Source organism: Coregonus lavaretus (assembly GCF_964263955.1).
Source record: "Coregonus lavaretus genome assembly, contig: HAP1_SCAFFOLD_1624, whole genome shotgun sequence".
In the NCBI taxonomy this organism is placed as follows: domain Eukaryota; kingdom Metazoa; phylum Chordata; class Actinopteri; order Salmoniformes; family Salmonidae; genus Coregonus; species Coregonus lavaretus.
Genome location: NW_028161690.1, coordinates 11 through 27500, shown reverse-complemented (window position 1 = coordinate 27500; position 27490 = coordinate 11). Strand labels below are relative to the sequence as shown.

Below are 27490 nucleotides of genomic sequence, written 5' to 3'. Positions count from 1 at the left end.
GGCCCTGGGCATTAGTAGTGTCCTCTATAGGGTTGATAATCAGACAGAGCCTATAGGCCCTGGGCATTAGTAGTGTCCTCTATAGGGTTGATAATCAGACAGAGCCTATAGGCCCTGGGCATTAGTAGTGTCCTCTATAGGCCTGATAATCAGACAGAGCCTATAGGCCCTGGGCATTAGTAGTGTCCTCTATAGGGTTGATAATCAGACAGAGCCTATAGGCCCTGGGCATTAGTAGTGTCCTCTATAGGCCTGATAATCAGACAGAGCCTATAGGCCCTGGGCATTAGTAGTGTCCTCTATAGGGTTGATAATCAGACAGAGCCTATAGGCCCTGGGCATTAGTAGTGTCCTCTATAGGCCTGATAATCAGACAGAGCCTATAGGCCCTGGGCATTAGTAGTGTCCTCTATAGGCCTGATAATCAGACAGAGCCTATAGGCCCTGGGCATTAGTAGTGTCCTCTATAGGGTTGATAATCAGACAGAGCCTATAGGCCCTGGGCATTAGTAGTGTCCTCTATAGGCCTGATAATCAGACAGAGCCTATAGGCCCTGGGCATTAGTAGTGTCCTCTATAGGGTTGATAATCAGACAGAGCCTATAGGCCCTGGGCATTAGTAGTGTCCTCTATAGGGTTGATAATCAGACAGAGCCTATAGGCCCTGGGCATTAGTAGTGTCCTCTATAGGCCTGATAATCAGACAGAGCCTATAGGCCCTGGGCATTAGTAGTGTCCTCTATAGGGTTGATAATCAGACAGAGCCTATAGGCCCTGGGCATTAGTAGTGTCCTCTATAGGGTTGATAATCAGACAGAGCCTATAGGCCCTGGGCATTAGTAGTGTCCTCTATAGGGTTGATAATCAGACAGAGCCTATAGGCCCTGGGCATTAGTAGTGTCCTCTATAGGGTTGATAATCAGACAGAGCCTATAGGCCCTGGGCATTAGTAGTGTCCTCTATAGGCCTGATAATCAGACAGAGCCTATAGGCCCTGGGCATTAGTAGTGTCCTCTATAGGCCTGATAATCAGACAGAGCCTATAGGCCCTGGGCATTAGTAGTGTCCTCTATAGGGTTGATAATCAGACAGAGCCTATAGGCCCTGGGCATTAGTAGTGTCCTCTATAGGGTTGATAATCAGACAGAGCCTATAGGCCCTGGGCATTAGTAGTGTCCTCTATAGGGTTGATAATCAGACAGAGCCTATAGGCCCTGGGCATTAGTAGTGTCCTCTATAGGGTTGATAATCAGACAGAGCCTATAGGCCCTGGGCATTAGTAGTGTCCTCTATAGGGTTGATAATCAGACAGAGCCTATAGGCCCTGGGCATTAGTAGTGTCCTCTATAGGCCTGATAATCAGACAGAGCCTATAGGCCCTGGGCATTAGTAGTGTCCTCTATAGGGTTGATAATCAGACAGAGCCTATAGGCCCTGGGCATTAGTAGTGTCCTCTATAGGGTTGATAATCAGACAGAGCCTATAGGCCCTGGGCATTAGTAGTGTCCTCTATAGGGAACAGGGAGCCGTTTGGGACTGGGCATTAGTAGTGTCCTCTATAGGGAACAGGGAGCCGTTTGGGACTGGGCATTAGTAGTGTCCTCTATAGGGAACAGGGAGCCGTTTGGGACTGGGCATTAGTAGTGTCCTCTATAGGGAACAGGGAGCCGTTTGGGACTGGGCATTAGTAGTGTCCTCTATAGGGAACAGGGAGCTGTTTGGGACTGGGCCACTGACTCACTTCTTCTTGATGTTGGGGCAGAGCTTCAGCACGTCCTCTTTGCACGCCATCTTGAACTTGTAGGAGAAACGAAAGTCCTTCATCTGGATCTGGGGGGGAGAGGAGGAGAGGGAGAGGAGGAGGAAGAGAGGGAGAAGAGAGGAGGAGGAAGAGGAGGAAGAGAGGGAGAAGAGAGGAAGAGGAAGAGAGGAGGAAGAAGAGAGGAGAAGGAGGAGAGGGAAGAGAGGAGGAAGAAGAGGAGGAGGAAGAGGAAGAGGGGAGGAGGAAGAGGAAGAAGAGGAAGAGGAGGAGGAGGAGGATGAAGATGAAGAGGAGGAGGAGGATGAGGAGGAGGAGGAAGAGGAGAAGAGTAGGAGGAGGCGGAAGAGAGGAGGCGGAAGAGAGGAGGCGGAAGAGAGGAGGAAGAAGAGGAGGAAGAAGAGAGGAGGAGGAGGAAGAGAGGAGGAGGAGGAGGAAGAGAGGAGGAGGAAGAGGAAGAGAGGAGGAGGAAGAGGAGGAGGGAGAGGAGGAGGAAGAGAGGAGGGGGAAGAGGAGATGGAGTCAGTCTGGGTTGATTATATACAATGGCCGGTTGTCAAACACAGCTACACAAACACACATCATCACATCCCACCAAATCACATCACCTCAGGTCAGACAGCTATGGGAGGTGCCCTTACTCTGGGGCAGGGACGGCTTGTTCAATAGGGCGATATGGGCGACGCACTGCCAAACGGGAAAAGGAAGGGATTTTTTTTCTAATCAATTATATCACGGCAACAGCAGTTATCAGTGTTCACGTCTGATCTGCCAGCCACTAAATGTCAAATCAGGCTAAAGTCGTGCTTCAAATGGCCCCGCCCGTTTTTTGGGCGATTTCAGTCAGGTTGAAAATCGCCCAGAAGTCTCTCATAGCCTGTCATGTAAAATCTATTTTTTTCACATTTCAAAGCTTTCAATACATTCTCTATGGGTGTCTGTGGGCATGCACTTACGCGCTTTCGTCATACGTGACGTAACGTTGAACGTAACTAAGACAATGGCGGCTAGCAGCGTCTATGTTGCGACCTGCAGTGTGGCGTTATTTTATGTTTTTAATTTGTAGACTTAGTTTACAAACATTCTGCAAACATTCTGCTTTGGACTGATCTTCGGTTTTGGACTGATCTTGTTGATCGTGTACATACCCGCTACGAACGGACTAAATAATGAAAACGCTGCTGGCAGCGGAATCCCAATACAGCTGGGAGACTTGGCTGGATGACAGAGTCCCGGACAGAGAGGTGGAGCCGGCCGGCTTCACCCTGGTCAGAGCGGACCGCGATCCTGGTAAGAGAGCGACTCTGTACCCCGACATTGAACTGCTTTCTGTGTCATTGAACCTTACTATTGTTGATAAAACAAGTTTACTGGAGAACGGAGACCAAGTAGAGACTTTTGGACAAGGTGGATAATTGTATAATATAAGGCAGTTTATTCAGAGGTAAAGATATCTGGAATCGCGTGCACGGACCCGTTCGTCAAACTCGTAGGGAGTTTATCAGAAGAGCCCCTAAACATTGTGTGCTGACATTTTATACAATAAAATGAAGTAGGTTGAATCTAGTAGTTCTGATCTTCTGATTGGTCCTGATGAGTTGGGCGAGGTCACCTCCAGGCTAGTGTCACTGTTGCATTGGCTCTGAGTCGGGTTCTCTGTCTTCAGATGTTCAGCCTAAGAGAAGAGGATTTGTGTGTGTGTGTGTGTGTTTGTTATCAGTGTGTGTGTGTGTGTGTGTGTGTGTGTGTGTGTTTGTTATCAGTGATGATGTGTGTGTGTGTGTGTGTGTGTGTGTGTTTATCAGTGATGATGTGTGTGTGTGTGTGTGTGTGGGTGTGTGTGTGTGTGTCCTCAGGGCAAGAACTCGTGAGTTGGAAGAACTGAGAGACCTATGGCGTGGGTGTTATCCTTAGCCACCTGCTGACAAGGCTGACAAGATAGGACTCTTGTTCATTGTATTGAATACAAAGGCCCAACACAAAATGGGTCATGCACAAGATTTTAGTCAGACCAAGCTATAACATTATATATTTACTACGACAGTACATTCAACCAAAAGCTAATATAACAAAGGCATCAGAGATGATTTATAATCTGTCACAGAAACTGGAATCCATCTCCCCAGATCAGTCAATAAATGCTTCTGGTATTGACTTATATGCTGCCCCTGTCTTCATGTTGTTGCTGGACATATCTTTTTTAAAATGTGTGTAGGTCACCTAAATCATCAGAAAAATTGCCCCTCCTGAGAATTTTTTCAGGAGCCGCCACTGCTCTGGGGTAAGGGTGAGTGTGTGGTGTGTGAGATTGTACGCATTATTCAGAGAGACAGTGAGTGTGCGAGTCAGTATGTTCAGTTCAGTCGGGGGTCATAGTGGGGTCAACAGCTCCTTGGTCTGTGTCATCATAGCGACTGCGACCCACCAGCTGTGTATCCATGAGTCAGCGTCCGTGTGTGAGTCAGCGTCCGTGTGTGAGTCAGCGTCCGTGTGTGAGTCAGCGTCCGTGTGTGAGTCAGCGTCCGTGTGTGAGTCAGCGTCCGTGTGTGAGTCAGCGTCCGTGTGTGAGTCAGCGTCCGTGTGTGAGTCAGCGTCCGTGTGTGAGTCAGCGTCCGTGTGTGAGTCTGCGTCCGTGTGTGAGTCAGCGTCCGTGTGTGAGTCAGCGTCCGTGTGTGAGTCAGCGTCCGTGTGTGTGTCTGCGTCCGTGTGTGAGTCAGCGTCCGTGTGTGAGTCAGCGTCCGTGTGTGAGTCAGCGTCCGTGTGTGAGTCAGCGTCCGTGTGTGAGTCAGCGTCCGTGTGTGAGTCAGCGTCCGTGTGTGAGTCAGCGTCCGTGTGTGCGTGACCCACCAGCTGGAAGTGCGTAACTCCCACGGTGCACTTGTTGTTCATCTCCTTCTGGTGTTTGTTCTGGACCAGACACTCCATCAGATCCCCCGTATCCACCTGGTTATCAGCTACATCCTGGAGGGAGGGGGGAGAGGAGGAGAGAGATGAGTTTCCTGGAATGCCACAACACCTATTTCCCATAGCGGATAAGCCGTTGTTCTGAGGCAAGCAGAGTGAGAGAGCTGAGTTATGGAGCTGTGTTTTGGAACTTACATGGCAGTGAGACTGGATGACAGGCTGACAGGCCCGGATTAGCAGGGCCTCAATATGAATGTCCTGTCACAGCAGAGAGAGAACGTCAGCCAGAGCCGTTAACAGACAGAGATACAGACACATCCCACATACAGTCAGGTCCATAATGATTGGTATAGTCCAATACATCCAGTCAGGTCCATAATGATTGGTATAGTCCAATACATCCAGTCAGGTCCATAATGATTGGTATAGTCCAATACATCCAGTCAGGTCCATAATGATTGGTATAACCCTATACATCCAGTCAGGTCCATAATGATTGGTATAGTCCTATACATACAGTCAGGTCCATAATGATTGGTATAACCCAATACATCCAGTCAGGTCCATAATGATTGGTACAGCCCTATACATCCAGTCAGGTCCATAATGATTGGTATAACCCTATACATCCAGTCAGGTCCATAATGATTGGTATAACCCTATACATCCAGTCAGGTCCATAATGATTGGTATAACCCTATACATCCAGTCAGGTCCATAATGATTGGTATAGTCCTATACATCCAGTCAGGTCCATAATGATTGGTATAACCTTATACATCCAGTCAGGTCCATAATGATTGGTATAACCCAATACATCCAGTCAGGTCCATAATGATTGGTACAGCCCTATACATCCAGTCAGGTCCATAATGATTGGTATAACCCTATACATCCAGTCAGGTCCATAATGATTGGTATAACCCTATACATCCAGTCAGGTCCATAATGATTGGTATAACCCTATACATCCAGTCAGGTCCATAATGATTGGTATAACCCAATACATCCAGTCAGGTCCATAATGATTGGTATAGTCCTATACATCCAGTCAGGTCCATAATGATTGGTATAACCCAATACATCCAGTCAGGTCCATAATGATTGGTATAGTCCTATACATCCAGTCAGGTCCATAATGATTGGTACAGCCCTATACATCCAGTCAGGTCCATAATGATTGGTATAACCCAATACATCCAGTCAGGTCCATAATGATTGGTCTAGTCCTATACATCCAGTCAGGTCCATAATGATTGGTATAACCCTATACATCCAGTCAGGTCCATAATGATTGGTATAACCCAATACATCCAGTCAGGTCCATAATGATTGGTATAGTCCTATACATCCAGTCAGGTCCATAATGATTGGTATAACCCAATACATCCAGTCAGGTCCATAATGATTGGTATAGTCCTATACATCCAGTCAGGTCCATAATGATTGGTACAGCCCTATACATCCAGTCAGGTCCATAATGATTGGTATAACCCAATACATCCAGTCAGGTCCATAATGATTGGTCTAGTCCTATACATCCAGTCAGGTCCATAATGATTGGTATAGTCCTATACATCCAGTCAGGTCCATAATGATTGGTATAGTCCTATACATCCAGTCAGGTCCATAATGATTGGTATAGTCCTATACATCCAGTCAGGTCCATAATGATTGGTATAACCCTATACATCCAGTCAGGTCCATAATGATTGGTATAACCCTATACATCCAGTCAGGTCCATAATGATTGGTATAACCCAATACATCCAGTCAGGTCCATAATGATTGGTATAACCCAATACATACAGTCAGGTCCATAATAACCCAATACATCCAGTCAGGTCCATAATGATTGGTATAGTCCTATACATCCAGTCAGGTCCATAATGATTGGTATAGTCCTATACATCCAGTCAGGTCCATAATGATTGGTATAACCCTATACATCCAGTCAGGTCCATAATGATTGGTATAACCCTATACATACAGTCAGGTCCATAATGATTGGTATAACCCTATACATCCAGTCAGGTCCATAATGATTGGTATAGTCCTATACATCCAGTCAGGTCCATAATGATTGGTATAACCCTATACATCCAGTCAGGTCCATAATGATTGGTATAACCCTATACATCCAGTCAGGTCCATAATGATTGGTATAACCCTATACATCCAGTCAGGTCCATAATGATTGGTCTAACCCTATACATCCAGTCAGGTCCATAATGATTGGTACAGCCCTATAGTGATAATATACCTCAGACTGCAGTTCCGTCAGGTTCCCCACCACTTCTCCACACTCTGACAGCAGGTCTTCCAGATGGTCCTGCAGACACTCCAACTCCTACAGCACACCATCACAACACACACCATCACAACACACACACACACCATCACAACACACACACCATCACACCACACACCATCACAACACACACACACACACACCCCATCACAACACACCCCATCACAACACACACACACACACACACCCCATCACAACACACACACACACCCCATCACAACACACACACACACACACACACCCCATCACAACACACACACACACACACCCCATCACAACACACACACACACACCATCACAACACACACACACACCATCACAACACACACACCATCACAACACACACACCATCACAACACACACACCATCACAACACACACACACCATCACAACACACACACACCCCATCACAACACACACCCCATCACAACACACCATCACAACACACACACACACCATCACAACACACACCCCATCACAACACACCACCCCATCACAACACACCATCACAACACACACACACACACACCATCACAACACACACACACACACACCATCACACACACCATCACAACACACACACACACACACCATCACAACACACACACACCATCACAACACACACACACCATCACAACACACACACACCATCACAACACACACACACCATCACAACACACACACACCATCACAACACACACACACCATCACAACACACACACACCATCACAACACACACACACCATCACAACACACACACACACACCATTACAACACACACACACCATTACAACACACACACCATCACAACACACACACACACACACACCATCACAACCCACACACACCATCACAACACACACACACACACACATCACAACACACACACCATCACAACACACACACACCATCACAACACACACATCATGATGAAGTTACACTTGTATGCAATTTACTACTAAATGTTTGTCATCAGATATCTTAGAACGGCTTTCTGCCAGAAGTCAAAGAGCTCTGGATGAGTTCTGTCCAGCTGCCATTCTGTCCCTGTGCTTCCTACTAGCGTTGTTTCCCCCTCTGTTCTCCTCCCCTCTGCTCTTCCTCCTCTGTTCTCCTCCCCTCTGCTCCGTTTACACATGCTGCTCTTCCTCCTCTGTTCTCCTCCCCTCTGCTCTTCCCCCTCTGTTCTCCTCCCCTCTGCTCTTCCCCCTCTGTTCTCCTCCCCTCTGCTCTTCCCCCTCTGTTCTCCTCCCCTCTGCTCTTCCCCCTCTGTTCTCCTCCCCTCTGCTCTTCCCCCTCTGTTCTCCTCCCCTCTGCTCCATGATCACATGCTGCTCTTCCCCCTCTGTTCTCCTCCCCTCTGCTCCATGATCACATGCTGCTCTTCCCCCTCTGTTCTCCTCCCCTCTGCTCTGTGATCACATGCTGCTCTTCCCCCTCTGTTCTCCTCCCCTCTGCTCTGTGATCACATGCTGCTCTTCCTCCTCTGTTCTCCTCCCCTCTGCTCTGTGATCACATGCTGCTCTTCCCCCTCTGTTCTCCTCCCCTCTGCTCCGTTTACACATGCTGCTCTTCCCCCTCTGTTCTCTTCCCCTCTGCTCCGTTTACACATGCTGCTCTTCCCCCTCTGTCCTCCTTCCCTCTGCTCTGTGATCACATGCTGCTCTTCCCCCTCTGTTCTCCTCCCCTCTGCTCCGTTTACACATGCTGCTCTTCCCCCTCTGTTCTCCCCCCCTCTGCTCCGTTTACACATGCTGCTCTTCCCCCTCTGTTCTCCCCCCCTCTGCTCCGTTTACACATGCTGCTCTTCCCCCTCTGTTCTCCTCCCCTCTGCTCTGTGATCACATGCTGCTCTTCCCCTCACCGAAAATGACATTGGAAAGCTACTAGCTATGCTTGTGTAACTGTATGAGCTGGATTTACCTGTCTTTGAAATTAGTATGTTTGTTTTCGCTTGTTTAGCATTTAGCTAAAAGCGTCTATGTGATTACGCTATTAGTCTGCGCTTATTTTGTTAGCATTCTGGTACGAGGCCCAATGGGATTTTTTCTTGCATTTTTAGTGCCCCCTTGTCTGCTCTGCCGGTATGAGAGGAGGACAGTATGAACATCTGGATACCGCCACAGCCGATGTGGAAGGATTTGATGGTTGTGAGACATTGGGAGAAGCTATATTGCAGCTCTCTCAGAGTGCCCAGGGGTTGATTTAGGACATTGGCAGCTCTCTCTGAGTGTCCAGGGGTTGATTTAGGACATTGGCAGCTCTCTCTGAGTGTCCAGGGGTTGATTTAGGACATTGGCAGCTCTCTCTGAGTGTCCAGGGGTTGATTTAGGACATTGGCAGCTCTCTCAGAGTGCCCAGGGGTTGATTTAGGACATTGGCAGCTCTCTCTGAGTGCCCAGGGGTCGGTTTAGGACATTGGCAGCTCTCTCTGAGTGCATACGCATTGGCTGGAGGGGTTTTCCACCATTCTTATCTCCATGTGATGAAGCCAGTGTCGGTCTCTGTCATGTAAAGCTGTCCTCCTACCTAATCGGTCTACAGCGAATCTGTGTCTGTGTGTCTGTGTGTCTGTGTGTCTGTGTCTGTCTGTGTCTCTGTCTGTCTGTCTGTCTGTCTGTCTGTCTGTGTGTGTGTGTGTGTGTGTGTGTGTGTGTGTGTGTGTGTGTGTGTCTGTGTGTGTGTGTGTGTCTGTGTGTCTGTGTGTGTGTGTGTGTGTGTGTGTGTGTGTGTGTGTGTGTGTTACCTACCTGTCCAGTATCAGTCTTGTCGCTACACCACTTCCCCAGGTCAGTCATACAGCGTTTCTGGAGATCAGGGTCTAGTTTCACATCTAACGCCCTCTGGTGGAGGATCCTCTGTACCTCCACCTTACAGTCACGAGATAGCTATACACACACACAGGGTACACACACACACACACACACACACACACACACACACACACAGGGTACACACACACACACACACACACACACACACAGGGTACACACACACACACACACACACACACAGGGTACACACACACACACACACAGACACACACACACACAGACACACACACAGACACACACACAGGGTACACACACACACACACACACACACACACAGGGTACACACACACACACACACACACACACACAGGGTACACACACACACACACACACACACACACACACACAGGGTACACACACACACAAACACACACACACAGGGTACACACACACACACACACAGGGTACACACACACACACACACACAGGGTACACACACACACACACACACACACACACAGGGTACACATTAGTGATACACACACCAGTGAAAGATCGTTTTTATCAGATTGGATGACCACTGGGTATCAGCCTGTCATCTGATTGGATGACCACTGGGTATCAGCCTGTCATCTGATTGGATGACCACTGGGTATCAGCCTGTCATCTTGTCAGACAATATTGTAGCCATTTATGTCCATTATGTCCATCAGAATCAGCACAGTAAGGAACAGGGCTATTAGAACAATCACTGTCATTACCAATCACCACCATCACCTACCACTGTCCTTACCAATCACCACCATCACCTACCACTGTCCTTACCAATCACCACCATCACCTACCACTGTCCTTACCAATCACCACCTACCACTGTCCTTACCAATCACCACCATCACCTACCACTGTCCTTACCAATCACCACCATCACCTACCACTGTCCTTACCAATCACCACCATCACCTACCACTGTCCTTACCAATCACCACCTACCACTGTCCTTACCAATCACCACCTACCACTGTCCTTACCAATCACCACCTACCACTGTCCTTACCAATCACCACCATCACCTACCTCTGTCCTTACCAATCACCACCATCACCTACCACTGTCCTTACCAATCACCACCATCACCTACCACTGTCCTTACCAATCACCACCATCCCCTACCACTGTCCTTACCAATCACCACCATCACCTACCACTGTCCTTACCAATCACCACCTTCACCTACCACTGTCCTTACCAATCACCACCATCACCTACCACTGTCCTTACCAATAATCACCTACCACTGTCCTTACCAATCACCACCTTCACCTACCACTGTCCTTACCAATCACCACCTTCACCTACCACTGTCCTTACCAATCACCACCATCCCCTACCACTGTCCTTACCAATCACCACCATCACCTACCACTGTCCTTACCAATCACCACCATCACCTACCACTGTCCTTACCAATCACCACCTTCACCTACCACTGTCCTTACCAATCACCACCATCACCTACCACTGTCCTTACCAATAATCACCTACCACTGTCCTTACCAATCACCACCTACCACTGTCCTTACCAATCACCACCATCACCTACCACTGTCCTTACCAATCACCACCTACCACTGTCCTTACCAATCACCACCATCACCTACCACTGTCCTTACCAATCACCACCATCACCTACCACTGTCCTTACCAATCACCACCTTCACCTACCACTGTCCTTACCAATCACCACCTACCACTGTCCTTACCAATCACCACCATCACCTACCACTGTCCTTACCAATCACCACCATCACCTACCACTGTCCTTACCAATCACCACCATCACCTACCACTGTCCTTACCAATCACCACCATCACCTACCACTGTCCTTACCAATCACCACCTTCACCTACCACTGTCCTTACCAATCACCACCATCACCTACCACTGTCCTTACCAATCACCACCATCACCTACCACTGTCCTTACCAATCACCACCTACCACTGTCCTTACCAATCACCACCATCACCTACCACTGTCCTTACCAATCACCACCATCACCTACCACTGTCCTTACCAATCACCACCATCACCTACCACTGTCCTTACCAATCACCACCTACCACTGTCCTTACCAATCACCACCATCACCTACCACTGTCCTTACCAATCACCACCATCACCTACCACTGTCCTTACCAATCACCACCATCACCTACCACTGTCCTTACCAATCACCACCTACCACTGTCCTTACCAATCACCACCATCATCTACCACTGTCCTTACCAATCACCACCTACCACTGTCCTTACCAATCACCACCATCACCTACCACTGTCCTTACCAATCACCACCTACCACTGTCCTTACCAATCACCACCATCACCTACCACTGTCCTTACCAATCACCACCTACCACTGTCCTTACCAATCACCACCATCACCTACCACTGTCCTTACCAATAATCACCTACCACTGTCCTTACCAATCACCACCTACCACTGTCCTTACCAATCACCACCATCATCTACCACTGTCCTTACCAATCACCACCATCACCTACCACTGTCCTTACCAATAATCACCTACCACTGTCCTTACCAATCACCACCTACCACTGTCCTTACCAATCACCACCATCACCTACCTCTGTCCTTACCAATCACCACCATCACCTACCACTGTCCTTACCAATCACCACCATCACCTACCACTGTCCTTACCAATCACCACCATCACCTACCACTGTCCTTACCAATCACCACCATCACCTACCACTGTCCTTACCAATCACCACCATCACCTACCACTGTCCTTACCAATAATCACCTACCACTGTCCTTACCAATCACCACCTACCACTGTCCTTACCAATCACCACCATCACCTACCACTGTCCTTACCAATAATCACCTACCACTGTCCTTACCAATCACCACCTACCACTGTCCTCACCAATCACCACCATCACCTACCACTGTCCTTACCAATAATCACCTACCACTGTCCTTAACAATAATCACCTACCACTGTCCTTAACAATCACAGAACTTCTCCATCAACATGTATCCTACCACAGTAGTAATGTGGAACCATAGGAACTTCTCCATCAACATGTATCCTACCACAGTAGTAATGTGGAACCATAGGAACTACTCCATCAACATGTATCCTACCACAGTAGTAATGTGGAACCATAGGAACTACTCCATCAACATGTATCCTACCACAGTAGTAATGTAGAACCATAGGAACTACTCCATCAACATGTATCCTACCACAGTAGTAATGTGGAACCATAGGAACTTCTCCATCAACATGTATCCTACCACAGTAGTAATGTGGAACCATAGGAACTTCTCCATCAACATGTATCCTACCACAGTAGTAATGTGGAACCATAGGAACTTCTCCATCAACATGTATCCTACCACAGCAGTAATGTGGAACCATAGGAACTACTCCATCAACATGTATCCTACCACAGTAGTAATGTGGAACCATAGGAACTTCTCCATCAACATGTATCCTACCACAGTAGTAATGTGGAACCATAGGAACTACTCCATCAACATGTATCCTACCACAGTAGTAATGTGGAACCATAGGAACTTCTCCATCAACATGTATCCTACCACAGTAGTAATGTGGAACCATAGGAACTACTCCATCAACATGTATCCTACCACAGTAGTAATGTGGAACCATAGGAACTACTCCATCAACATGTATCCTACCACAGTAGTAATGTGGAACCATAGTAACTACTCCATCAACATGTATCCTACCACAGTAGTAATGTGGAACCATAGGAACTTCTCCATCAACATGTATCCTACCTTAGTAGTAATGTGGAACCATAGGAACTACTCCATCAACATGTATCCTACCACAGTAGTAATGTGGAACCATAGGAACTACTCCATCAACATGTATCCTACCACAGTAGTAATGTGGAACCATAGTAACTACTCCATCAACATGTATCCTACCACAGTAGTAATGTGGAACCATAGGAACTTCTCCATCAACATGTATCCTACCACAGTAGTAATGTGGAACCATAGGAACTTCTCCATCAACATGTATCCTACCACAGTAGTAATGTGGAACCATAGGAACTTCTCCATCAACATGTATCCTACCACAGTAGTAATGTGGAACCATAGGAACTTCTCCATCAACATGTATCCTACCACAGTAGTAATGTGGAACCATAGGAACTTCTCCATCAACATGTATCCTACCACAGTAGTAATGTAGAACCATAGGAACTACCCCATCAACATGTATCCTACCACAGTAGTAATGTGGAACCATAGGAACTACTCCATCAACATGTATCCTACCACAGTAGTAATGTGGAACCATAGGAACTTCTCCATCAACATGTATCCTACCACAGTAGTAATGTGGAACCATAGGAACTACTCCATCAACATGTATCCTACCACAGTAGTAATGTGGAACCATAGGAACTACTCCATCAACATGTATCCTACCACAGTAGTAATGTGGAACCATAGTAACTACTCCATCAACATGTATCCTACCACAGTAGTAATGTGGAACCATAGGAACTTCTCCATCAACATGTATCCTACCACAGTAGTAATGTGGAACCATAGGAACTACTCCATCAACATGTATCCTACCACAGTAGTAATGTGGAACCATAGGAACTACTCCATCAACATGTATCCTACCACAGTAGTAATGTGGAACCATAGGAACTTCTCCATCAACATGTATCCTACCACAGTAGTAATGTGGAACCATAGGAACTCCTCCATCAACATGTATCCTACCACAGTAGTAATGTGGAACCATAGGAACTTCTCCATCAACATGTATCCTACCACAGTAGTAATGTGGAACCATAGGAACTACTCCATCAACATGTATCCTACCACAGTAGTAATGTGGAACCATAGGAACTACTCCATCAACATGTATCCTACCACAGTAGTAATGTGGAACCATAGTAACTACTCCATCAACATGTATCCTACCACAGTAGTAATGTGGAACCATAGGAACTTCTCCATCAACATGTATCCTACCTTAGTAGTAATGTGGAACCATAGGAACTACTCCATCAACATGTATCCTACCACAGTAGTAATGTGGAACCATAGGAACTACTCCATCAACATGTATCCTACCACAGTAGTAATGTGGAACCATAGTAACTACTCCATCAACATGTATCCTACCACAGTAGTAATGTGGAACCATAGGAACTTCTCCATCAACATGTATCCTACCACAGTAGTAATGTGGAACCATAGGAACTACTCCATCAACATGTATCCTACCACAGTAGTAATGTGGAACCATAGGAACCTCTCCATCAACATGTATCCTACCTTAGTAGTAATGTGGAACCATAGGAACTACTCCATCAACATGTATCCTACCATAGTAGTAATGTGGAACCATAGGAACTACTCCATCAACATGTATCCTACCACAGTAGTAATGTGGAACCATAGGAACTACTCCATCAACATGTATCCTACCACAGTAGTAATGTGGAACCATAGGAACTACTCCATCAACATGTATCCTACCACAGTAGTAATGTGGAACCATAGGAACTACTCCATCAACATGTATCCTACCACAGTAGTAATGTGGAACCATAGGAACTACTCCATCAACATGTATCCTACCACAGTAGTAATGTGGAACCATAGGAACTACTCCATCAACATGTATCCTACCACAGTAGTAATGTGGAACCATAGGAACTACTCCATCAACATGTATCCTACCACAGTAGTAATGTGGAACCATAGGAACTACTCCATCACCATGTATCCTACCACAGTAGTAATGTGGAACCATATGAACTACTCCATCAACATGTATCCTACCACAGTAGTAATGTGGAACCATAGGAACTACTCCATCAACATGTATCCTACCACAGTAGTAATGTGGAACCATAGGAACTTCTCCATCAACATGTATCCTACCACAGTAGTAATGTGGAACCATAGGAACTTCTCCATCAACATGTATCCTACCACAGTAGTAATGTGGAACCATAGGAACTACTCCATCAACATGTATCCTACCACAGTAGTAATGTGGAACCATAGGAACTTCTCCATCAACATGTATCCTACCACAGTAGTAATGTGGAACCATAGGAACTACTCCATCAACATGTATCCTACCACAGTAGTAATGTGGAACCATAGGAACTTCTCCATCAACATGTATCCTACCACAGTAGTAATGTGGAACCATAGGAACTTCTCCATCAACATGTATCCTACCACAGTAGTAATGTGGAACCATAGGAACTACTCCATCAACATGTATCCTACCACAGTAGTAATGTGGAACCATAGGAACTTCTCCATCAACATGTATCCTACCACAGTAGTAATGTGGAACCATAGGAACTACTCCATCAACATGTATCCTACCACAGTAGTAATGTGGAACCATAGGAACTACTCCATCAACATGTATCCTACCACAGTAGTAATGTGGAACCATAGGAACTACTCCATCAACATGTATCCTACCACAGTAGTAATGTGGAACCATAGGAACTACTCCATCAACATGTATCCTACCACAGTAGTAATGTGGAACCATAGGAACTACTCCATCAACATGTATCCTACCACAGTAGTAATGTGGAACCATAGGAACTACTCCATCAACATGTATCCTACCACAGTAGTAATGTGGAACCATAGGAACTACTCCATCAACATGTATCCTACCACAGTAGTAATGTGGAACCATAGGAACTACTCCATCAACATGTATCCTACCACAGTAGTAATGTGGAACCATAGGAACTACTCCATCAACATGTATCCTACCACAGTAGTAATGTGGAACCATAGGAACTACTCCATCAACATGTATCCTACCACAGTAGTAATGTGGAACCATAGGAACTACTCCATCAACATGTATCCTACCACAGTAGTAATGTGGAACCATAGGAACCTCTCCATCAACATGTATCCTACCACAGTAGTAATGTGGAACCATAGGAACTACTCCATCAACATGTATCCTACCACAGTAGTAATGTGGAACCATAGGAACTACTCCATCAACATGTATCCTACCACAGTAGTAATGTGGAACCATAGGAACTACTCCATCAACATGTACCCTACCACAGTAGTAATGTGGAACCATAGGAACTACTCCATCAACATGTATCCTACCACAGTAGTAATGTGGAACCATAGGAACTACTCCATCAACATGTATCCTACCACAGTAGTAATGTGGAACCATAGGAACTACTCCATCAACATGTATCCTACCACAGTAGTAATGTGGAACCATAGGAACTACTCCATCAACATGTATCCTACCACAGTAGTAGTGTGGAACCATAGGAACTACTCCATCAACATGTATCCTACCACAGTAGTAATGTGGAACCATAGGAACTTCTCCATCAACATGTATCCTACCACAGTAGTAATGTGGAACCATAGGAACTTCTCCATCAACATGTATCCTACCATAGTAGTAATGTGGAACCATAGGAACTTCTCCATCAACATGTATCCTACCACAGTAGTAATGTGGAACCATAGGAACTTCTCCATCAACATGTATCCTACCACAGTAGTAATGTGGAACCATAGGAACTACTCCATCAACATGTATCCTACCACAGTAGTAATGTGGAACCATAGGAACTACTCCATCAACATGTATCCTACCACAGTAGTAATGTGGAACCATAGGAACTACTCCATCAACATGTATCCTACCACAGTAGTAATGTGGAACCATTGGAACTACTCCATCAACATGTATCCTACCACAGTAGTAATGTGGAACCATAGGAACTTCTCTATCTTTGCTACTCCTGAATCTCTTACCCGTCGTCCCTGCTCCTCGGTGCGGTAGGCATGGCGATAGAGACAGGAGAAAACAGCACCAGGTGGCATCAGCTCGCTGGTCTCATTCCAGCCGTTGGTGTGGCAGAGCCGGGCAGCGTCACCCTGGCACTTCTTATACAGGATGGGGTCCAGTCTGGTAGAGAGAGGGACGGAGGAGAGAGTTAGACCCTGTGTAGCTCAGTTGGTAGAGCATGGCGCTTGCAACGCCAGGGTTGTGGGTTCGTTTCCCACGGGGGGCCAGTATGAAAATGTATGCACTCACTAACTGTAAGTCGCTCTGGATAAGAGCGTCTGCTAAATGACGTAAATGTAAAATGTAGACAGTCTGACAGACAGAGAGCAGTAGAGAGTTAGCCAGTGTGGCAGACAGACAGACAGGGGGCAGTAGATAGTTAGCCAGTGTGGCAGACAGACAGAGAGCAGTAGAGAGTTAGCCAGTGTGACAGACAGACAGGGGGCAGTAGAGAGTTAGCCAGTGTGGCAGACAGACAGGGGGCAGTAGAGAGTTAGCCAGTGTGGCAGACAGACAGACAGGGGGCAGTAGAGAGTTAGCCAGTGTGACAGACAGACAGGGGGCAGTAGAGTTAGCCAGTGTGACAGACAGACAGGGGGCAGTAGAGAGTTAGCCAGTGTGGCAGACAGACAGGGGGCAGTAGAGAGTTAGCCAGTGTGACAGACAGACAGGGGGCAGTAGAGAGTTAGCCAGTGTGTCAGACAGACAGGGGGCAGTAGAGAGTTAGCCAGTGTGACAGACAGACAGGGGGCAGTAGAGAGTTAGCCAGTGTGACACAGACAGACAGGGGGCAGTAGAGAGTTAGCCAGTGTGGCAGACAGACAGACAGGGGGCAGTAGAGAGTTAGCCAGTGTGGCAGACAGACAGAGAGCAGTAGAGAGTTAGCCAGTGTGACAGACAGACAGGGGGCAGTAGAGAGTTAGCCAGTGTGGCAGACAGACAGGGGGCAGTAGAGAGTTAGCCAGTGTGGCAGACAGACAGACAGGGGGCAGTAGAGAGTTAGCCAGTGTGACAGACAGACAGGGGGCAGTAGAGAGTTAGCCAGTGTGACAGACAGACAGGGGGCAGTAGAGAGTTAGCCAGTGTGGCAGACAGACAGGGGGCAGTAGAGAGTTAGCCAGTGTGACAGACAGACAGGGGGCAGTAGAGAGTTAGCCAGTGTGTCAGACAGACAGGGGGCAGTAGAGAGTTAGCCAGTGTGACAGACAGACAGGGGGCAGTAGAGAGTTAGCCAGTGTGACACAGACAGACAGGGGGCAGTAGAGAGTTAGCCAGTGTGACAGACAGACAGGGGGCAGTAGAGAGTTAGCCAGTGTGACAGACAGACAGACAGGGGGCAGTAGAGAGTTAGCCAGTGTGACAGACAGACAGACAGGGGGCAGTAGAGAGTTAGCCAGTGTGACAGACAGACAGACAGGGGGCAGTAGAGAGTTAGCCAGTGTGACAGACAGACAGGGGGCAGTAGAGAGTTAGCCAGTGTGGCAGACAGACAGACAGGGGGCAGTAGAGAGTTAGCCAGTGTGACAGACAGACAGACAGGGGGCAGTAGAGAGTTAGCCAGTGTGGCACTTCTTATACACAGGTTGATGTTTATTGTCATGAATCTCAACTGCACGATTTCCACTAGATGTCTTAAAGTAATGATTAACTGTTGTTTCTCTTTGCAAATTTGAGCTGTTCTTGCCATAATATGGACTTGGTATTTTACCATAGTTTACCATGGCTTATATACATAGTTTAAGCTTTGTCGAGTAAAGCTTAAACTATGTATTTAGATTGTAGTTAGGTATTGTAGGTAGTTATCGTGGGTTGTTGTATGTAATTATTGTAGGTATTGTATTCGGCTGAGCCCGGTGAAGCACGAAGCTAGCTTACCCACTACACCTGGACTAGCTAGCGGGTAGCTACTGGTAACTATTAGCAACTGTGGATAGTTGTTTCACGCCTGAGAGTGCCTGTAATTACGCCAGCTAGCTGCCTATAATAATTACATACAATAATTGCCTACCATTCAGCTGTTTTTCTAACCTCATTGTCTGAAGCGTTAACGTTAGGTAGTAAGTAGCTACTGTGCTCGAAATGTAGCTAGCTTGTTGCTACCTGGATAGCTACTAAACAATAGCTGGAACGACCTAGCGAACAGACGCGAACTGGCTCAGTCAATTCAGTGGCTAGCTTTGCACTTGGCTAGCTAACAGTAGCTGCTAGGGGTAAGTTATAACCTACATTTGTGTTTTGTTTTTTACATACTGGTAGCCAGAGTCGTTCAAGGGAATTCGGGACATGGGTGACTAGTTAACGTTAGCATGGCTCTCTCTGTGTGTTCGTGCCGTGGGAGGACGGGTTTCTTCGTAGGCAGAAAGCAATGGCTAGCTAGTATGCTAACTATTCTAGCTAACTAACTGGCTGAATAAGTTGACGACGGACTCGCTCAAGCTGTCGGGACTAACCCACAACGTTAGACACGGACACGAATGATCTGCTTGGCGTGTTGACACACTGGTGGTTTGTTGTGGCCGAGTATTGGTGCTAAACCGTGTTGTTGGAGTCCGGCATGCTAGTTGGCTGTGGCGTCATATGACTAGGTGCCCTGGACGGTTTTCACGGAAGAATACTGTACCAAGTTAGCTAGCTGAATAAACTAAGTTAGTCTATTCCTAGAAAACATTGAACCGCTGTAGTTTACAACAATTATAGTTTCTGAGGTGGAAGTTGGGAGAGTTATATTTGGGTGTTTCAGTGAAACGTAAGTGAGGGAGGCCCCGCTCTCTCGCTTTCCCAGATGTTTAGTTCATTTCATTCCGATCTCCTTTGCATTATTGTAGCCATTTTCTGTAGCCTGTCAACTATGTGTCTGTCTATCCCTGTTCTCTCCTCTCCGCACAGGCTATACAAACGCCTCACACCACATGGATGCTGCCTCTCTAACCTGGTGGTCCCTGCACGCACCACACACCTGGAGTTCCAGGTCTCCGGCAGCCTCTGGAACTGCCGTTCTGCAGCCAACAAGGCAGAGTTCATCTCAGCCTATGCTACCCTCCAGTCCCTCGACTTCTTGGCGCTGAAGGAAACATGGATTACCACAGAAAACACTGCTACTCCTACTGCTCTTTCCTCGTCTGACCATGTGTTCTCGCATACCCCGAGAGCATCTGGTCAGCGCGGTGGTGGCACAGGAATCCTCATCTCTCCCAAGTGGACATTCTCTCTTTTTCCCCTGACCCATCTGTCTATCTCCTCATTTGAATTCCATGCTGTCACAGTCACTAGCCCATTCAAGCTTAACATCCTTGTCATTTATCGCCCTCCAGGTTCCCTTGGAAAGTTCATCAATGAGCTTGACAAGTTCCTTTCCTGAGGATGGCTCACCCCTCACAGTTCTGGGTGACTTCAACCTCCCTACGTCTACCTTTGACACATTTCTCTCTGCCTCCTTCTTTCCACTCCTCTCCTATTTTGACCTCACCCTCTCACCGTCCCCCCCCTACTCACAAGGCAGGCAATACGCTTGACCTCATCTTTACTAGATGCTGTTCTTCTACTAATCTCACTGCAACTCCCCTCCATGTCTCCGACCACTACTTTGTATCCTTTTCTCTCTCGCTCTCCTCCAACACTACTCACTCTGCCCCTACTCAGATGGTAATGCGCCTTCGCTCTCTCTCTCCCGCTACTCTCTCCTCTTCCATCCTATCATCTCTTCCCTCTGCTCAATCCTTCTCCCTCCAATCTCCTGATTCTGCCTCCTCAACCCTCCTCTCCTCCCTTTCTGCATCCTTTGACTCTCTATGTCCCCTATCCTCCCGGCCGGCTCGGTCCTCCCCTCCTGCTCCGTGGCTTGACGACTCATTGCGAGCTCACCGAATAGGGCTCCGGGCAGCCGAGCGGAAATGGAGGAAAACTAGACTCCCTGCGGACCTGGCATCTTTTCACTCCCTCCTCTCTACAATTTCTTCATCTGTTTCTGCTGCTAAAGCCACTTTCTACCACTCTAAATTCCAAGCATCTGCCTCTAACCCTAGGAAGCTCTTTGCCACCTTCTCCTCCCTGCTGAATCCCCCCCCGAGACTGCTCTTCTCTGTGTCACGGAGGCTCTCCGCACTGCTAAAGCTAACTCTCTCTCCTCTGCTCTTGTCCTAGATACTGCCTTTGATACTGTGAACCATCAGATCCTCCTCTCCACCCTCTCCAAGTTGGGCATCTCCGGCGCGGCTCACTCTTGGATTGCGTCCTACCTGACCGGTCGCTCCTACCAAGTGGCGTGGCGAGAATCTGTCTCCGCACCACGTGCTCTCACCACTGGTGTCCCCCAGGGCTCAGTTCTAGGCCCTCTCCTATTCTCGCTATAGGCTGTGTCATATCCTCACATGGCCTCTCCTATCATTGCTACGCAGACGACACACAACTAATCTTCTCCTTTCCCCCTTCTGATAACCAGGTGGCGAATTGCATCTCTGCATGTCTGGCAGACATATCAGTGTGGATGACGGATCACCACCTCAAGCTGAACCTCAGCAAGACGGAGCTGCTCTTCCTCCCGGGGAAGGACTGCCCGTTCCATGATCTCGCCATCACGGTTGACAACTCCGTTGTGTCCTCCTCCCAGAGTGCAAAGAGCCTTGGCGTGACCCTGGACAACACTGTGTCGTTCTCCGCTAACATCAAGACGGTGACTCGATCCTGTAGGTTCATGCTCTACAACATTCGGAGAGTACGACCCTGCTTACACAGGAAGCGGCACAGGTCCTAATCCAGGAACTTGTCATCTCCCGTCTGGATTACTGCAACTCGCTATTGGCTGGGCTCCTTGCCTGTGCCATTAAACCCCTACAACTCATCCAGAATGCCGCAGCCCGTCTGGTGTTCAACCTTCCCAAGTTCTCTCACGTCACCCCGCTCCTCCGCACACTCCACTGGCTTCCAGTTGAAGCTCGCATCTGCTACAAGACCATGGTGCTTGCCTACGGAGCTGTGAGGGGAACGGCACCTCCGTACCTTCAGGCTCTGATCAGTCCCTACACCCAAACGAGGGCATTGCGTTCATCCACATCTGGCCTGCTGGCCCCCCTACCTCTGCGGAAGCACAGTTCCCGCTCAGCCCAGTCAAAACTGTTTGCTTCTCTGGCACCCCAATGGTGGAACAAGCTCCCTCATGACGCTAGGACAGCGGAGTCACTCACCACCTTCCGGGGACACTTTAAACCCCACCTCTTTAAGGAATACCTGGGATAGTATAAAGTAATCCTTCTACCCCCCTTACCCCACCCCAGCAAAAAAAAGAAAAAAACATATTGTAAAGTGGTTATCCCACTGGCTATAAGGTGAATGCACCAATTTGTAAGTCACTCTGGATAAGAGCGTCTGCTAAATGACGTAAATGTAATGTACCAAATAGGGCTATCTTCTGTATACCCCCCCCCCCCCCACCTTGTCACAACACAACTGATTGGTTCAAAAGCATTAAGAAGGAAAGAAATTTCACAAATTAACTTTTAACAAGGCACACCTGTTAATTGAAATGCATTCCAGATGACTACCTCATGAAGCTGGTTGAGAGAATGCCAAGAGTGTGCAAAGCTGTCATCAAGGCAAAGGGTGGCTACTTTGAAGAATCTCAAATATAAAATTGATTTTGATTTGTTTAACCACTTTTTTGGTTACTACATGATTCCATATGTATTATTTCATAGTTTAGATGTCTTCACTATTATTCTACAATGTAGAAAATAGTAAAAATAAAGAAAAACCCTGGAATGAGTAGGTGTGTCCAAACTTTTGACTGGTACTGTATTTTCCAAAAATATTGTATTTTCAGCAGTTTGAAGCTACTGTACAAAACTGAAAGTAAAAATGAAACTTAACAGGAAGGATAGAAATAGCGCACAAAGAACAGATTCTTAGACTGGATTTCAAATCACATTTTATTTGTCACATGCGCCGAATACAACAGGTGTAGGTGCTAATATTACAGTGAAATGCTTACTTACAAGCCCTTAACCAACAACGCAGTTTTAAGAAAAATAAGTGTTAAATAAAAAATAAATAAAAGAGCAGCAGTAAAATAACAGTATCGAGGCTATATACGGGGGTACCGGTACACAGTCAATGTGTGGGGGCACCGGTTAGTCGAGGTAATTGAGGTAATATGTGCATGTAGGTAGAGTTAAAGTGTCTATGCTAATAGTCTGGGTAGCCATTTGATTAGCTGTTCAGGAGTCTTATGGCTCGGGGGTAGAAGCTGTTAAGAAGCCTTTTGGACCTAGACTTGGTGCTCCGGTACCGTCTATGACTAGGGTGGCTGGAGTCTTGACAATTTTTAGGGTCTTCCTCTGACACCGCCTGGTATAGAGGTCCTGGATGGCAGGAAGCTTGGCCCCAGTGATGTACTGGGCCGTACGCACTACCCTCTGTAGTGCCTTGCGGTCGGAGGCCAAGCAGTTGCCATACCAGGCGGTGATGCAACCAGTCAGGATGCTCTCGATGGTGCAGCTGTAGAACATTTTGAGGATCTGAGGACCCATGCCAAATCTTTTCAGTCTCCTTAGGGGGAATAGGTGTTGTCGTGCCCTCTTCACGACTGTCTTGGTGTGTTTGGACCATGATAGTTTGTTGGTGATGTGGACACCAAGGAACTTCAAGCTCTCAACCTGCTCCACCACAGCCCCGTCAATGAGAATGGGGGCGTGCTCGGTCCTCTTTTTCCTGTAGTCCACAATCATCTCCTTTGTCTTGATCACGTTGAGGGAGAGGTTGTTATCCTGGCACCACACGGCCAGGTCTCTGACCTCCTCCCTATAGGCTGTCTCATCGTTGTCGGTGATCAGGCCTAACACTGTTGTGTCGTCAGCAAACTTAATGATGGTGTTGGAGTCGTGCCTGGCCATGCAGTCATGGGTGAACAGGGTGTACAGGAGGGGACTGAGCACGCACCCCAGAGGGGCCCCCGTGTTGAGGATCAGCGTGGCAGACCCCTGGGGGCGGCCCGTCAGGAAGTCCAGGATCCAGTTGCAGAGGGAGGTGTTTAGTCCCAGGATCCTTAGCTTAGTGAAGAGCTTTGAGGGCACTATGGTGTTGAACGCTGTGCTGTAGTCAATGAATAGCATTCTCACATAGGTGTTCCTTTTGTCCAGGTGGGAAAGGGAAGTGTGGAGTGCAATAGAGATTGCATCATCAATGTTGCTTGCCTCGAAGCGAGCGTAGAAGTGATTTAGCTCGTCTGGTAGGCTCGTGTCACTGGGCAGCTCGCGGCTGTGCTTCCCTTTGTAGTCTGTAATAGTTTGCAAGCCCTGCCACATCCGACGAGCGTCAGAGCCGGTGTAGTACGATTCAATCTTAGTCCTGTATTGACTCTTTGCCTGTTTGATGGTTCGTCGGAGGGCATAGCGGGATTTCTTATAAACGTCTGGGTTAGAGTCCCGCTCCTTGAAAGCGGCAGCTCTACCCTTTAGCTCAGTGCGGATGTTGCTTGTAATCCATGGCTTCTGGTTGAGGTATGTACATACGGTCACTGTGGGGACGACGTCATCGATGCACTTATTGATGAGGCCAGCGACTGATGTGGTGTACTCCTCAATGCCATCAGAAGAATCCCAGAACATATTCCAGTCTGTGCTAGCAAAACAGTCCTGTAGCTTAGCATCTGCGTCATATGACCACTTCCTTATTAACAGAGTCACTGGTGCTTCCTGCTTTAGTTTTTGCTTATAAGCAGGAATCAGGAGGATAGAATTATCGTCAGATTTGCCAAATGGAGGGCGAGGGAGAGCTTTGTACGCGTCTCTGTGTGTGGAGTAAAGGTGGTCTAGAGTTTTTTTCCTCTGGTTGCACTTTTAACATGCTGGTAGAAATTAGGTAGAACGGATTTAAGTTTCCCTGCATTAAAGTCCCCGACCACTAGGAGCGCTGTCTCTGGATGAGCGTTTTCCTGTTTGCTTATGGCCTTATAAAGCTCATTCAGTGCAATCTTAGTGCCAGCATCGGTTTGTGGTGGTATATAGACAGCTACGAAAAATATAGATGAAAACTCTCTTGGTAAATAGTGTGGTCTACAGCTTATCATAAGATACTCTACCTCCGGCGAGCAAAACCTCGAAACGTCCTTAGTATTAGATTTTATGCACCAGCTGTTGTTTACAAATACACACAGACCGCCACCCCTTGTCTTACTGGAGTCAGCCGTTCTATCCTGCCGATGTAGCGTATAACCCGCTAGCTGTATGTTGTCCATGTCGTCGTTCAGCCACGACTCGGTGAAACATAAGATATTACCGTTTTTAATGTCCCGTTGGTAGGATAACCGTAATCTTAGGTCGTCCATTTTGTTTTCAAATGATTGAACCTTGGCTAATAGGATTGATGGAAGAGGCAGTTTACTCGCTCGCCGTCGGATCCTTACAAGGCACCCCGACCTACGTCCACGATATCTCCGTCTCTTTCTCAAATTACGGGGATTTGGGCCTTGTCGTGTGTCTGTAGAATATCCTTCGCGTCCGACTCGTTGAAGAAAAGTATTCGTCCAATACAAGCTGTCCTGATATCCAGAAGCTCTTTTTGGTCATAAGAGATGGTGGCAGAAACATTATGTACAGAATAAATTACAAATAACGCGGAAAAACACACATAATAGTACAATTGGTTAGCGGGCTGTAAAACGGCAGCCATCTTTAATACGATGGACGTTTACGCCTGCTATGGTAGAACAGGGGTTCCTTAACCTTTTCAGCCTGGGACCCAAATGAGAAATACTGTGTTTTCCTGGGACCCAAGCTTACGAAAACATGCAACTATACGTAAATATCAGTACATTTCATTGCCTTTATGCCCATTAACAAATGCAACATAGACAAATAACAATTAAATGAAATACCCATATAAAAAAGCTATTCATGTTTGTTTTTTCCTCCATTAAAAAACACTCTGTCTTGGTTGGAACTGTTGCTGTTAAAATACAACAACTCATTTAAATTCTGAACTGATTGATCACATCACACACACACACACACACACACACACACACACACACACACACACTCCTAATGAGATGTGTGTGGCTGTCTGCCCTCATTTGTTGACAGTGCAACCCTGAGGTCATGCTCAGCATTGAGTCTGTTTCTCTACTTGTTTCTTAAGTTGACAACCCTGACTCATAGATATGTGGTGCCAAACTGGATCAGAACATCTACTGGTTTCTCAGTCAGGCAGAAGCCGGCTTCCTGCTGTAAGATAAGCATTCCAGAACTGTGTGAGTGGGTTTGCCTCAAAAAGCATCTCGCGTCAATCAGTTTATTCCAGTTCAGAATAAAAATGATTACTTAACAGCAACAGTTTTTTTCCCCATCTTCATCTGTACTGTTCCTGGGTTGCACTATCAGTAGATAGATAGCTTGCTATGGCTAACGTTAGCTAGCTAGCTATTAGCTGTGTACAAGGGGATTGTTTGAAAGAGAAACTCAAGTCGACTACTATGAGAGACAGTACTCCCTTATTTCTGCTTATCATCACCTGTTCTAAAATGAAAACAACGCCTTGCTAGCTGACTTGCTTTTCCACGGTCGAAGCGCTGTTTCCTGAAGCATTCTGCCCTGTCCTGAAAGAACTCCCCTGGGTTTACAGTCATGCTGTGGATGTTTGGTCAGGACCTGTCGTTTTAATTTGTTCGTTTGAGAGACTCATTACTAAACACTTCCCCCTCACCAAACACTTCCCCCTCACCAAACACTTTCCCCATCACCAAACACTTCCCCCTCACCAAACACATTGTGGGCGCTCTTCATTATTTCTCTAAGTTTGTATGAATCCAAGAGAGAGAAACTCATCGCTGTATTTGC

The 27490-nt window shown here is 47.0% G+C and overlaps 1 protein-coding gene across 1 annotated transcript in view; it reads right to left on the bottom strand.

Moving 5' to 3' along the window:
• The window catches only part of LOC311120217 (Golgi apparatus protein 1-like), a gene marked incomplete at both ends in the record, with an annotated part of 42823 nt that extends 25040 nt beyond the window's left edge, over positions 1 to 17783 (bottom strand). The window contains 6 exons of the mRNA XM_084194829.1: positions 1742 to 1830; positions 4607 to 4720; positions 4859 to 4921; positions 6927 to 7013; positions 9725 to 9862; positions 17630 to 17783. Coding sequence (XP_084050955.1) covers positions 1742 to 1830; positions 4607 to 4720; positions 4859 to 4921; positions 6927 to 7013; positions 9725 to 9862; positions 17630 to 17783 — 645 coding nt within the window. The remainder of the gene's footprint in view (positions 1 to 1741; positions 1831 to 4606; positions 4721 to 4858; positions 4922 to 6926; positions 7014 to 9724; positions 9863 to 17629) is intronic.
• Positions 17784 to 27490: the final 9707 nt, after the last annotated feature.